The 15250-nt window shown below is 50.9% G+C and overlaps 2 protein-coding genes across 2 annotated transcripts; both read right to left on the minus strand.

Moving 5' to 3' along the window:
* Positions 1-120: 120 nt before the first annotated feature.
* Positions 121-12999, minus strand: FAS-2 (fatty acid synthase; the record flags this gene model as incomplete). Its single annotated transcript, XM_001880809.1, has 21 exons — positions 121-461; positions 513-903; positions 956-1043; positions 1096-1283; positions 1332-1746; positions 1799-1890; positions 1942-2167; positions 2217-2297; positions 2350-2860; positions 2910-3616; positions 3666-4734; positions 4787-6415; positions 6474-6675; positions 6727-6822; positions 6880-7744; positions 7797-8638; positions 8699-9619; positions 9675-11079; positions 11138-11441; positions 11500-12853; positions 12919-12999. The coding sequence occupies 21 exons, from the start codon at positions 12997-12999 to the stop codon at positions 121-123; spliced, it is 11808 nt and encodes a 3935-aa protein (XP_001880844.1).
* A 1010-nt stretch (positions 13000-14009) lies between these two features.
* On the minus strand, positions 14010-14926 carry LACBIDRAFT_235071 (uncharacterized protein; the record flags this gene model as incomplete). Its single annotated transcript, XM_001880810.1, has 5 exons — positions 14010-14183; positions 14233-14426; positions 14477-14603; positions 14657-14765; positions 14823-14926. Coding segments are annotated over 5 exons (708 nt in total), but the record flags the coding sequence as incomplete, so codon positions are not given.
* Positions 14927-15250: the final 324 nt, after the last annotated feature.

The raw sequence follows: 15250 nt of genomic DNA on the forward strand, positions 1-15250 counted from the left end.
GAGTTCCATGAGACAATGAGAATGATATTTCTAGTAGACAGAATTACACAACAGTGGAAAGGGTATGCGAGGGAATGCGGTTATGTCTATGTGGGAAACGAGATAGCAAGATGAGAATTTCTATGAAGATGCATGAGCGAAAGCGATGGCAACGGTCTCTGAGTGGCTGAGCGAAATCAAAACTTTAGAGATACCCCGCTTCTCAGCCTCTGCTTTGGCATCGCCGTGTAGGTGAACGGTTGGAACCCCAGATGCGTCGTTGAGGATCTCAATGTCCTTCATCGCGGCAGCAGCGCCCTTTGACTTGACACCAAGTGATTTGAAGACGGCCTCCTTACCCGCCCACCGTGCGGCGAAGGATGAAGGGGGAGATGGTTGCTTTTGGCAGTAAGTGATCTCAGCGTCTGTGAAATTTCTGGCCACGAAGGTGGGGTTGTGAGAAGGAACGGCGGAGATAAGTTCTATGATATTTGATGAGTGGTCGGACTGTTGCTCAAGCAGAGAAAGCATACCTTGGTCAACGCCAACGCCGACTGGCGTATCAACACCTAGCCCGCCAGCGGCTGCAATGTCAGAGACCGCCTTAAGGTTCCCAAGATCCAGAGGAACTTCGTTGGCGAGCTTCTTGAACGAGTACTCCCCGGTTTTGGGATCAAACGTCGTGCGTGCCATTGAGTTCAACAAGGTTTTACCCTCCATTTCGCCAATGTAAGGGGGGTGTTCCTTGACCTTGACGAGGGAGTTCTTGATCATCATGTCGCTCATGGCTTTGTAAGACTGTAAGGCGCGGACACGGTTGCGATTCTTATACCCTTCATAATATGTGGGCTCCAGAGCACCGAAGAGATAACGGGGATGCAGAACCATGGCTGTACCACCAACTTGCCCGAATCCAAAGGAAGACTTCAAACGATGGTAAGCGCCTACAATGGGGATGACTACGAAATTTGCTCACCATGACACCTGCACGAATGCCGTCTGTACGAATCGACCTAGACGGGAACATCAAGAATTGCCGATCTTGGAAGTGAGAATCAATGTTGCTGTGAAACAGGTTAAGTCAATTGTATCAGACACGTTTTTCATGACACTTACTCGCTATTCCTGTTCCCAGGAATGATCCCCGTGATCACCGATTGAAGAAGGCCTGCCATCTGCCATGCAGCGGATCCTCCCTTCGAGTGGCCAAGAAGACTCTTTTGCGCAACAATTGGCACGGCGTTGCCTGGAGTCCGTGAGATGGTGGTGAAAATGTCATTCCAAATGCGAGTTTCATTCTCCTCCTAAATGCAATTATAAGTAAATATAGAGAGCGATTATTGTGAACTTACGTTTGCATTGGTACTGGTGCCATGGATGGATAGCACACCGATGTCGTCTGCCGTAAGACCCCAAACAGCGAGCGCTCGACGAAGAGGGGCGATGTGTGGATCGGAACCTTCTAGCATACCATACATGGCGAGAGCGTCCTTCTCCTGGCGTACGGCCTCCGCTTCGATGTTTGCAACGCGAGCTGAGAAGAAGTCGTCTTCAATAGTTTCCCCCTCGACCTTGCGATATGCGATTTCTTCCTGCAGCTGAGCGTGTTCGTGCGATAACCATTGAGAGATTTGTGAGCGACGGAACGAAAGTTGACGAGAACGGTATGCAACATCCAAGATAAGCGAGGGGTGTTTTGAAGGGACTTGTCGGGCAACAGTGAGAGCACCACGGCCAGGTGCAGGTACAGAGCGACCTGCTTTGTCACTAAGAAGTTGTTGAGCGATGATTGACAAACGAGGAAGGAGGGGAAACTAACGTGGACGTAGATGTGAAAGCAAGAATACCACGAATTGGAGCACCGAGTTCCAGTGCAGTCTTCGCATTCATCACAATATGAACACCAGTACCCTTCATCCAGAGTCAGCATCACATGTCGTTAGATATAGTCGTTTTGGTTACCTGAGATTCCATGAAACCTGCACGAGAGGTGGTTGCAGGGCGAGACATTTCTGTAGGTTCGCGGCCCATAGCAAATTCGGTTTCGGCGTTGCTGGTGGCTTTCATGTTCGCAAACTCATATGAACCCTCCTCGCTGATGTCGTCGAAGCCGCCGGCTATCATGACTTTGGCTTTGCCAGACAGAATACAGTCGCTAGCGATTTCCAGGGATTGCAAAGCCGTTGCGCTAAGAGGAACGTTAGCGATTCTGCGGTAAGTAAGAAAAAAAAACATACCAGGCTCCGACAGGGATCTTCACTGGACCGCTGGATGAGAGGAGTAACAAGTTGATCCATCCAGCAGTAGTGTTGATGAATCTGAGGATATTGCGGTAAATAGAGGGCAAAGGAGAAAGAGATAAAGACGTACGTCTCTTGCAAAATGTCGTTCTGGACCTCACGCTCGTCACGACGATCCTTGAACATCTTTGCCATACTGCTGACCCCTCCCATTCCACTACCCAACGACGTTCCCACATCAGAAGGATGCATGTGCTTGTACAATTCGTATGGGTCGGTGATTCCGGACGAGGCGAGAGCTTCAGCGGTGCAAACGAGGGCCCAGAGGGTGGCACGATCAGTCTGTGCAATAATGTCCTCGGGAATACCATAGCGACCAGCGTCCCATCCCGTTGGAATCTGACCTGCGACTGTGCGACTGAATTTGAACGCCTTGGGGACAAAGACACAGGCACCCTTCTTGAACTTGGCGAACCACTGTCCACTCTCACCAGCCCAAACATCACATTTATCGCCGTGCTGGAGTTTGAATTTCTGTGCTTCAGAGTCGGAAACTTCGATCGCTTCCAAGTCATGAGTAAGCTCGACTTCTTGGTTGAATACCTTCTTCGTTGGATCGTATCCACGGAAGAGTTCGGGTTCTGCATGCGAGAATAAGCAGAGAACACGAGAAAATGGAGAGATACACACCAATTAGTCGAACACCGGCATGAGCAAGAATATCCTTCTCATAACGACCCTTTACGTCCTTGTCGTCGATAGGTTCATTCGTCTTGGTATCAACCCATCCAACATAGAGGGACCCATCCTTCAAACGTCCGTCAAAGTGCTTGATGTGCCCAGTCATCCAAGCCATCTCGATGCAACCTTCAATCGTGAACTCCCCTCGTGCCTCCATCTCCCATCGTGTTCGAGCGCTACCCCAGGGTCCAACCTCAGCGAAGCCCGTGATCACGACTACTTTCTCAAGATCGATCAAGCCGCGCAGATGGGACAATTCATTCAGACTCGAAGCAGATTCAAGCGAGGGGAATTCGAAGCGGAAGTTAGCGCGAGGGAGGACATCAATGGTCTGGATGAGTCGCTCGGCTTCTGTGCCGTTGATGACTTTGAAATCCGCCGCATTGTCGCGGGCAACCGCACGCCGGAGATCAGCCTTCTTATTGAGCTTGGTGCGAATGCGGGAGGTGATATCGGCGAGGTCGGGAAGACGATCCATACCACCATTCAAATCAGCCCAGATCGGCTCGACTTGAGTGATGCTGAAGAGCAGGGGATGCATTAAACCGAGAATGTTGAATGCCATTTCCTTCGAAGAAAAGGTTCGAACACCGTAGCTTTCCAACTCGTGAGCGACGATGTTTGTTGGACCCATCAAGCCTGTGCCTCGAGTCCACCTGAAAAAAAGAATGAGGTAAGAAAGAAAGAAATGCGATAACTACTTACCCAATGACTGCACCAGCAAGACAGAGGTATTCGCCCCAGCTCTCAGAAGCCCAACGTTGGAAAAGGGTTTCCAAAGAGATCTTGGACTCGGAATAAAGACCATCGTTGCCAAACAGACCATGATTAGGAGACAACGGGAGGATGACTTGCGTAGGCCGAGTAACGAAGTGCCTGCTAGCCTTCTTGTTCTTGACCGCGCCCAAAATGCGAAGGAGATTGACGAGCATCATGCGGTGGGCGAGTTCTGACCTGTCATCAAGTCCATCGATTTCGCGACCGTTCTCGGGGATACCAGCGAAGGGCAAGATGTAGTCCAAGTCCATGCCGAGGTTGGCGTAAATGTAATCCACCAGGGCCTCAACATCCTGCTTGGAGGCTTGATTGAATGGAACGACGGTGAGAGCAGATCCTCGGCTGCCAACTGACTGGAAGATGGACTGGTAATATTCGACAGTCTTGCGGTTGTAACTGGATGTCGTGATCACGACATGTGCTCCTCCAGCGAGCAAACCCTTCACAATCTCGATACCAATTGATCCCTTACCCACTCCTGTCAGTAGCGCGTTCTTGTCCTTGAAAGTCGTTCCGGAAGTGGCAATCTCGTGCAAAATGTCAAGGTATACGCCGGTCAGGTTGCTGCTGTATTCCCACGTACTACCCACCCTGCGCTTCAGGTGGAGCAGAGGTATTTTGTCGGATGCGAGGGAAGTAACTGCGGGAACTCCAGTGACCTGAGGACGAAGGAATTGAGAAGATGAGCGACGACTGCGAGTGACCGATCTGGGGCGAGACTCTGGGCCCTTGTGAAGGGAGCGGACGACACCCTCATACAATGCCTTGATGCGATTCTTCTGGTCCACACTAATTTCGGGAAGAGACTTCACTACGGTCCAAAGTTTGACGACATCATCTTGAACCTTCTGGATGTTGACGGCACCAGAAACGGTGTCGCCACTGGCCATTTCTTCCACGTAGGCCTCAAGTTTACGCACATTCTCGCGAACAACCTCGGAGTAGACAATCTCGCCCTTCTCGGTCACCTCAGTATGGGGGGCGGTTGGGAATGTCACTAAGAAAGAAATTTAAGCATTTACTTATCGCTAAAACAGTCCGACACTTACCATCTTTATAAACAGGGGGCTTGCCAATGACTTCACGAGTATTGTTGATGAGTTGCTGGCCGAATTCCTTGGCAAGCTTGTAGGTTTCTCCCTTCGATGGATCGCAGCGGTCGACATTGTACTGCATGTACTGAAGCATGGCAGGATCCGCACGATTAAGGAGAGAGATGCAGCGGGCTGTAATTTCGCGATCGACGGTGGTTAAACGACCGAAAATCATGTCGAACCACATGAGTAAAGCATCTTGGCGAACCCAATTCCAAGAAGAGTCGAAATGGCGGGCCTTCAGAGGGTCAAAGCGAGGTTGGATACCATCGATATACGTGTCACCATGCTCGCGCGTGATGCTGTCGAGTTTGGCCTGGAGAGTGACGTTGTTAGCCTTTTCTTGATCGAACACAATTTCGCCAGCGCGGGAATCGCGATTGAGGTACCGCATGTACAGCTCGACGTGCTGGGCCGCGAATTTCTCTTGATCTGCCTGGAACTTCAGGAATTCCTCACTATTGATGGTAGCGCCACCAGCAGCACCACCAGCGGCACCGCCAGCCCCTGGAGCAGATAGCGAAATGCCGGAGCGTTGAGCATACACTGAAACAACGCCGTCAAGCCAGGCCTTTGCCTCAGGCTCGGAAGTCAGACGTTTGGGGGGCTCCAGAGTCGTTGCAAGGAGGAGGACGCTGTCTGAACGTGACGGCCCAAGACCCCAGCTCTTTGCCAAATATGCCTTGATGGCAGAGGAATTGAATCCACCAGGCATCTTGCCACCGATGACTCGCGAGACCAAGCCAGTGGTATACTTTCCAAGCGAGCCACTGAAGCCAGTGCCCAAAGCAGAGCCAAGTTCCTCGAGGGGCAATTCCTCACCCTTCTCCGGAGCAGAAGAGAACTCCTGCTGGAGATCGCCGAGAATCTCATTTTGAAGGGTAGATTTGCCACCAACAAGGTCCTTGATTGACTTGGTCAGAGGCACTTCGTCGACCCTTTTCTTCAACTTCTGGGCAACAATAACGAGAAGGATCTCGATGGCTTTAACGGGAACGTCTTCAATGGACGCGACGGGACCTGATGATGCAACTGGCGGTGGGGCAGCGACTGAGACTGCTGCAGGAGTAGCAGATGCTTCGCTGGAGGGGGCTTCGGCTGCAGGAGTCTCGGCCTCAAGTTCATCCTCAAATTGATAGTAAATCTCTTTCACGTTCTTTGCATGACAGAGAATGGCACGAGACCGACTGATAGAACCGTCGGCGGTTTCGTACTTAGCCTTGAGAGTCCGTGAAGCCATGCCAGTAAGAGTAGGCGATGGGCCGAGCTCCACCAACCGTTCGAAGGCGAACTTGGTGAAGAGAAGGTCCTGAGTCTCAATCCAACGCACAGGCGACGCGAACTGGTAGGCGAGCAATTCGACAAGAATGATATAAGCCAGTTTTTGGCGATTGTCTGGGCTAGCCCAATTGTCTTGTTCCCATTTTCTGAGAACCTTGTCCAAGCGTGGCGAAGAAGTTTGGTCGTAGATAATCTGAGCGTACTCGCGCGAAACATCGAAAGGTTTTGCGATAAGATTTGGAATGTATTTCCCAACCAACATGTCGGGGTTGAGCTGATTGGCATTGATCTTCTTTGATAGATCTGAATTTGATGTGAATCAGTGATGCATTCAAGAGTAGGTCTGAAAAGAAAGACATACATGCACGGAAAGGTAGGACACCAGCCCAAAGATAACGCGAATGGAAAGGCACGTCGATACCGGGCAAGGGAATGGTAGCAAAGCCACGCTCAAGCTTGATGTAGCCTTCGGCCTTCTGCTGCTCCTGAGCCTTTTCGTAGCAAGACTTGACGATGTCGCCAAGTATCTCCTTCACTTTCTCAACCGTATATGTCTCCGTCAACTAGGAAAAAATAAATGATGAAATCAATGTAAATTACGTGATTATACTGACCTTAGCGATGTCAATCTTCTGAACCTTGATGAAGTTCAGGACGTTGGTCATGGTTTGGAGAGCAATAAGCTCTCCAGCGCAGACGTATTGTTGGCCCTGGAAGGAGATGTCAGCACTTAAAACACAAGACTGTATTGTATGCGACTTGTTTACCTCGACATTATAGTTGACAATTTCGAGAAGAGAACCGGTCAAAGTTGCAATGGACTCGACGACTTCACGCAAAGCTGCGTCGCTGAAAGATGGTGAGATGCGGCTTGGATTCACCGCGCACATGGCATAGTTGGAGCGGTTTTCAGAGTCACGTTCCACAGCGCGTTGCATGGTAATTCCACGGTAGAAGACAACGTCGACGAGAGCAGAGATGTGAAGGACATCAGCGATTGAAGCGAGCGCGGAGTACTCGCCAAGGGAATGGCCAGCGAATGCACAGTCCTTTTGAACAAAGCCCTTCATCCGCATGTCCTCGAAAGCAGCCTTCTCAGTGACGACAAGGGCGATTTGAGCGAACTGGGTGGCAAAGAGAAGACCGTTGGGGTGGCTGAAGGTGTACTTCGGTGTGCGGACGTCGATATCAGCAAAGAGAGGAAGCGTCTTGACATGCCCGTCCTTGTCAGTGGTGTCGTACGTCATGTCCATGTAGCGTTGGCGAATAGCTTGACCTTTGATTCCTCCGAAATGAATCGTCTTTTCCTTCGGGTTGTCCTTGACGATCTCGACGATAGAAAAGCCATAAACTGCAAGCAGATGGGCATCTGCGCCTTCCCAAACAGCGCGCGCAGCAGGAGAGCTGTTGTACAGATCCATACCCATGCCAGGCTCTTGCGAACCCTGGCCCGTAAAAACGTAAACGGTGGTAGGCTGGGCAACCTCTGCGGTTCCCTGGAGCACCTTCTCCCCACGACTGTTGCTTGTCTCAACGCTCACAACGATGTTGCCGGCGAGCATGCCCGTGTGGCGAAGCTTGACGGTGATCTCATCTCCGGGCAAGACCATACCCACGAAATTGACGTTGTAACTGCAGGACGAAGACATTAGAGGATTGCTGTAATATAAGAAACTAAACTTACGCAATGACACGGTCTGGGTGGCCCTTTGCGACCACGTTCTCCACATATCGACGAGTGGCAGCGCTGGACCAGAGACCATGAGTGATAGTAGCAGGGAGAGAGGCGAAGTCGGAGAAGTATGGGTTAATATGAATGGGATTGAAATCCCCAGATATCTTCGAGTACGGCTCGTTGGTGAGAGGAGCGCTGAACGTTGTGCTGCTGTCAGCGTTCGTGAGGGTGTAACCATCGTTGGCCAAAGGCACCATGAGACCTTGAGGGGATCCATGGCGTTGAAGATAGGCGAGGACAGGATTGCCCTGCGAATCATCCTGCTGGAAGTCAACCGATCCCACCTTGACGAGAACTTTGAGCTGATTGCGAACGAAGATGTCGCCTGAGACTGAGACGTTGCGGTACGCAGTTCTATCCTTGAAGAAGACCTTGGACTGGATGCGGAAGATGAGAGAGGTCCCTGCAAGGAGGGGAGAAGATTCATTCTCCCATTCGAACCACTCCTTCGATTGAAGCACTCCAACCTCGGCATCGGTCTCGAGAGGTACCATATAGTCCGGTTCCTCAGTAGTGTCGAAGGTGTTCTCGTAGTCGTTGAAGCGACCACGGTAAAGGAAGGAAGAAACAACTTCGATGACCTTCTTTCCCTCACGGTAAACGTGGCCTTTGACCTTGACAATCTTGCCTTCATTGGCGTTGATGACCGAAACTATGCGAGCTTCCGCCTTGCAGACATCTCCAACCTGGAGGGGTTTGGCTCCATCGACCATGCGGAAGCCATTGGAAAGATGGACGAGTTTGAGGAGATCTCCGTCAATTGCTGCAGGGAAGATTGACTTCATGATGGCCTGAAAAAGAGAGAGAGAAAAAATTAGAAGAATTACAAAGGAATGCGATCTGCAACATACCTTCCAGCCAGTGACGATAGCGAAATCCATTGGGGCTTGAACGTTCTCGTTTCTGACGGTCTTGAAAGACTCGCCCTGATTGCCAACAACAGCACAAAATTGTTCCACGTCCTTTGCCTCAATTGTGATCTCCGGGCCGACGAAAGCTTCATGGATGTCGATCTTGGGGAGGGTAGCGTCGTCTCCATACCACAGCTTCCAGTAGAACTCTTTGATGCGCTTGTTACGGCCGTCAGAGAGCTCGTGAATGGGGGCGAAGCCTTGCGAAGGTTTGTACTCGAAGTGAAGCGATAGAGGCACAGACACGCCCTTGCGCTCCTCGTAAAGAGTAACGTCGATCTGATTCGACTCGTCATCGTATTCTATCTCCAGAGCCTTGAAGTCGACAACGTGCTGTCCATACGACCGCGCAGCACCATAAACAGTGACGGAGTAAGGGACAGCTCCATCGTAGTTCACGACAACCTTTTGCCCTGGACGAGGAGCAAGGATGCGACGGAGTGGATTGTCGATGTAAGAGACCCCTTGGACGATTGTGGTAGATGTGGTGAGAGCCCTCAACCAGTTCAGTTCAGGACCGCCAAGAACCTCGAGCCACGCAGAAGCCTCAGGAAGAATGGAACCGAATTGGAAGGTAACTTCTTCATCGACTTCCGTGCGTTGGACGCCAGCTAGATCAGATGGAACGGCGGTAGGCTTCACAGCAAGATAGTCGATAGTTGGAACCTTTGACGCGTCTCCACCGTACTTGCGTTCGAGAAGCCGTTGAATCAGAGAAGAGTTGATATTTCCAAGCAGCTCCTTGACTGGTTCGTCCTTGACAACGGACCACTTCGCAGCCACAGGGCCTTGGAGAATGCACACTCTCTGGGGATCTTGATCAAAGACCGCCTCGATGTCCTCAGCAGCCCACAGCGAGTCCTGTGATCGTTGTATTCAGTTATTCGAAAACGTAATCACATGACAAAAGTCTTACCTTCTTGAACCAAACCTCAAACGAAGCGTCAAGCACAGGGATAAATGGAACGGGTTTCTGTCCAGGTCTCTGCGAAATTGCCAGGAAGAATGCTGTATCCTCAGCGGAGAGGAGTTGCTCGGCAGCAAGAGGGTATTTCTTGAAGAACGAGTCGGCAAATGGGAGGGGGTCGTCGAGCAAGGTGTACGACTGGAGGATCGAGGCCTTGGTACCGCTGCCGTTAACGCCTGCAAAACGCTCTTCAACACGCCTCAACCAATCTCCTGTCAAATTCCTCAAAGAAACATCCACCCAACGCTTCTGGTGCGCAACAAACATCAACCTAACCATCCTCAGAACAGTCTCTTCGTATGTCATGTCCCCGAGGTCGGTCGCAATGTTGCCATCCTTCTTCCACCCGAACCAAGGCTTACTGAAGTCCTTGTTCAACTTGCCGATGACTTCATCCCTCCGCTCCTTCAACCAGGCCACACGCTTTTCCTTTGGCAGCTTGAATACCGTATCATCGAATTCCTTCCACAATTTCACACCACGAGTAGCAACCTTGTGAATCGGCTCGCCCAACTCCGAACGGACGGTCAATATACCTCCAGTAGGCTTAGCATATGTGCCTTCCCAAGCACCGTCATCGACACCTGACGCCGCAACAATAAGATCCTTAACAGAAGAGCTGGTATGGGCCTCCTTGGCCACCATAACGCGACTGGCGAAGAGGAAGCCGTCAAACGGCATTGGCTGGAGGCCAAATCGCTCAACAGACCAGTCACCCGTCAGATATTCCCAGACGTCATCAGCGGAACCGAATCCTGAACCACCAACGAGACAAATGTTGGCGTGGGCACGAATAGAGCGGTACGTAGACAAGACTGGCTGATGGAAGTCTTCGTAGGAGTGGTGACCACCAGCGCGGCCTCCAGTCCATTGCAGAATAATTGGGAAGTCGGGGTTGGCAGCGGCAATGTTGACGACTTGCCTGATACCATCAACAGAGCCAGGCTTGAAGGCGACATGCTTGATACCAGCGCTTCGCAGACCCTCAATTATTTCGACAGCCTTCTCGGTGGTTGGAATACCAGCAGCAACACAGAAACCTTCTACAGGAAGACCCTCCTTGCGCATCTCTTGCCACAAGGGGAACTGGAACGTGAATTGGCGTGGATTGATGTACAAGGCGTTGAGAGTAATCCCAACACCTGCGGGAATCTGCTTCTGGATCTCGGCAACTTTGGATCGAAGGGCAGCAGCATTGTAGTGGCCACCACCAGCCAATTCGATGTGGTATCCAGCGTCGAGGACAGCGCTGACGAAGCCAGCTTTGACTGTGGACGGAGTCATTCCAGCAACCATGATCGGAGGTTTCCCAAGGAGACGTGAGAAGGGAGTGTCGAGGTGAAGGGTACCATCACTAGAAAACAAACTGTGTCAGAAAAGCCCCATACGCTCGCGCGAAGCTATAATCTCACCTTGTCCGTACGAGACTTGGAGACCACTTCTTACTCCACCATTCCTCGTATTTGACATCTGCCGCATCGAAGAGCTCCGCATCTCCTTTCCCTTTCACACCCGCGAGGATGACACGAACACCGCGTCCGTTAAAGTTTCTGGCAGTCAGAGGGCCAATACCGCTAGTACCCCCTGGGCCGAAGTCAATCGCGTGGGTGGCCGTCTCAGGGAAGTTCGTGGCCTTAGTCCAATGAATAGGTGATGTAAAGATCTGCTCGCACAAGGAACGCGTAATGGACGACGAAAGGTTGCGCAAATCAGAGCCTATAATCACGAAAATCGTCAATAACAAATCTCTGGCAGGCGAAACAATTCAAATTACCATCTTCCGTGTTGAATACAGAAATCTTCAAGTCCTTGGCTTCCCACAGCTCTTTACCACCAAGGTCTTCCAAAAGAAGCTTCTCAGTGGCTCCCTTCAGATAATCACTGTGGTACGGGACACCAACGACCAAAAAGCGAATTGAGAATACCGGTTTGCGCTGGGAAAACGGCGTCTTGCTTTGATCAAGACCACTGGGGGCCTTGACTTTCCTCAAACTCGTAACAAGCCCGAAGAGAGCCTTTGGGGGACCAGTAACGACGAAGGCTTTGGGTCCGTTATGCAGGGAAACGAAAAGCTGAGAGTTTTCTGGGAGATGCTTGTTCGTCTTGGTGATATGAGGCTGGAGCTCCTTCAGACCCAGCCCGGTGACAGACAACATGGGGCTAGGAGTGCCCTCCCCACCCTCTGTCGCGTCTTGGACGATGCTAGGTTCTACTGATGTAACTGGGAATGCGTGTTGACCCCGAAGGCCGCAGAAGAACAGCCACTTGAGGGCCTTGACGGAATTGTTCGTAAATTCTTCGAATGTACCTGATGCTGCGACGGCTACGGCAGCGACGATTCCTTGAGAATGGCCGGTTGCTCCTGCAATGCGGCTACGGAACTCTCCTGGGGAGAGGCCTGACACACGACAGACGACAAGATACTGGACAAGCTGGGTGAGGCCAATGAGAGGCAAGGAAACGGGAACGGAAGCGAGATATGCAACTGAAGGGCGAGAAGTCTCTCCCGAAAGCCAAGAAACGACGTCCAAACCGAACGTGTAGAAAGAAAACGCCTCGTGTTCAGTTGCAAGAGGCACAAGGACGTCTTCGGTGACTGTCTTGAAGAACGACGCGACGAAAGGCTTGTAGACGTCGTACAAGCTCTGGAGCTCATCAAAATACACTTCATTGGTGCCCTGACCACCAAACAACGCGAAGATGGATGCTTTATTTGAACTAGCCGCATTCAGGAGAGCGGACTCTGGTTGACGAGGAAAAGGGATATCACGCTGCTGAAGGGCAGCAACTGCAGAGACGTATGCCGAGATAACGGCCTTGCGAGTCTCGGTATCGTATGAGGCGGTCAAGGAGTGTATATCCTTGGTTGCGAGGTATGATGACGTAAAATGCTTGAGGAGATTAAGGAGCAACGCGGTGCGTGCTGATGCAGACTGAGGGTCCTCGTGAAGGCTGGCTGCAACGTGTCCAAGGAACAATGCAGACAGCTCTACGGCCGCGTCTTGCTCGTTATCGAGTTGGGCAGTCGTGTCGACTGCATCTAGGAGAGACTGTTTGTGAATGAATTCTTCGCGCAGGACCTCTGCTGCGATCCATTCGTTGGATTGAGTAGAAACTGGGATCGAAACCTTGCACAATCAAACGTGTTAGGACGCATATACTCGACCACCCAAAAAAAAAAAGTTGAACTCACTCTAATTTGGCCGAGGGAAAGGATCAGAGGCCGGGTAGCAATACCGTTGGCATGGATGGCGCTTCCATTAGCAACCGCCATTTTTGTAAAATCGCTGCAGGAAACCTTGAGCAACGCTTTAGAATGGTGGTAGGAAGAAAAAGATGGGGAGGGTTTGCGTCGATGGCAGACGCCGTAAGCAAACTTAGCAAAGGGTCCAAGGAAGGGCTAGAAGATATACTTATATGGCCCTGACCCCACCCAAACCGTACATTCCCCAACGAAATTTTGGTTCCGTACACGTCACGTGATCGTTCGCATGAATATGGTCCCACTGGCATCGTTCGAGAGTAATAAATAGTAAGGCAACTCGATCGATGACTATGCTTTCCCCAACAATTTGTAGAATGAACGAACCTGCATGTAGCTCTTCACGAGAGTGTCCTTAAGTAGTAGTAGGATGACGCAGACCACGGTAGTATTGAGTTATAAACAGATCTTTTGCCCAAAACCCATGAACTGTACTAAAAAAAAAGTACACTTTGCTGATACCGTGGAGTGCAGCATTGACACAAAGTTCCGAGGTCTGAAGATTGTGAGACCAGCAACCCTTCTGGTTCTGGATGTCAGCACTGGCGCCCTTGTCTCTTTGCCTACCAGGAACAATGTCAAAGATCAAGGGAACGCAAATTCCAAATCATCCACACCCTAACCACCTCCCCTCGCCTCCCTTTCCGTCTCGCAAATCTCCTGCACTCCCTCTCGGAAGAAGACGACGTTGTACTCCAATAAACCCCGTCGCCCCTCATACACATTCGTCGGCAGGAGCGCAAGGAGCGCCAGATAGGGTGTGATCAAGTGGTATGTCAGCGTAGTTCCCGGAGTTGCAGGGTGAAGAGAGGTAGCAGCGCTTGGATAAAACAACTCCTTGGGGTGTTTACGACTAGTTGTCTCCACGGTAGATGGTGTTGGTGTGGTTGGGGGTGATGTCGTGTCAGACGACGAGAGCGAAGGAGAAGAGCGCGAAGTACTCGACGATGCAGAGGGTGGTGGTGTCAGTGGTGAAATCTGGCGCTGGCGGCCTGGGCCCATAGACCTGTGAAAAATGAGATTTAAAGTACGGCAGAAACTTTGAAAACACACTTGTATAGGGGTCCAAATGAGTTTAGCATGAGAAGGTAGTCACAAAATAGGTTATGAGTGGCGGAATCTACGGGTGATGCATCTGTTGCGATGTATAAACGCGATCTTATGTCAAAAAGGAACGCTTTTGGCGCTTGCGAATTCTGGGAGGGTTTCAGATGATGCAAAATCGGGTGTAGACAATAATCTCACCGCGCAAAACACGTTGAGGATTTCTTCGAGATATGGAAGAGTGGGTACGAGTTTGTGGAGGACACGCGAGAAGGCTTCATGGAGGGAATGGTCATAAACAGATGTTAGGTGAAAGTTGAGCTGAATCTGCTCATAGTCCGGAGAAATATCCAACAGGCGATCTAATACACGCTCGTGGATTTGCCGGAAACTCTCTTCACGGGAATGAGAACTCGAGTTGGCGCTTGAGAACGGAGAGGCGCACCAATCTTATCATCATCTTGGAGTTTTTCCGCCTTGTGAACAAAGACCTCCAAGCCAATGTTCGGGTTCTGCTGATCCGCCGCGACGATAAACTCGACGAGTGTTGATATCGGTTTGTTATATAAATCCTTTACGGAACGGTAATTAAGAGGCTGAATAGATGCACGCTGGAGACGCTTACTCGGATGTCGATGACAAAGATAATGGTCGAGAATTGAGATAGAGGGGTTCCAAGCGTTTCCACGGTTACGTTTCCGGGGCAATCCCATATTTCAAGAGGAATGACTGTGCTAGTGAAGCGCGTAGTTCAGCAACCTTCAGATGAATGTCGAGCTTTTGAGACCAACTCGACAGCATGCTTCACGATGCGAATTGTCGTTTCAAGATAGAATGTCTGCTTTGGGGGTAAATTGTTGAAAAGGACCTGCTGGATGGACGTTTTTCCCGCTCTGGGTCCGTCAGTGGAAGTACAAAGAGGCGGGGCTGATCGGCGGACCTGCGCAACCCAAGAAGGAGAATCTTAGTCCTCGCTATGTCCCCCGAGGAAGAACTGCGGCCATTGAGACGTGGACGGCGAGTAGATGTGGAGGTGGAGGAGTAAGAAGGATGAGCGGCAGCAGACATCGTCAAGACTAAAATTGTGATGAATTTTGTATCCGTAAGTAAAATCGAGTTAGTCGGCTTAGGTGACAACTGACATCTATTGTGACTGATCTAAATAAAGACATGAGATCATCGGGTCTTGGCACGCACGTTCGTTCTTCGTTTCTGCGGC

This window comes from Laccaria bicolor, genomic scaffold, assembly GCF_000143565.1.
Source record: "Laccaria bicolor S238N-H82 LACBIscaffold_11 genomic scaffold, whole genome shotgun sequence".
In the NCBI taxonomy this organism is placed as follows: domain Eukaryota; kingdom Fungi; phylum Basidiomycota; class Agaricomycetes; order Agaricales; family Hydnangiaceae; genus Laccaria; species Laccaria bicolor.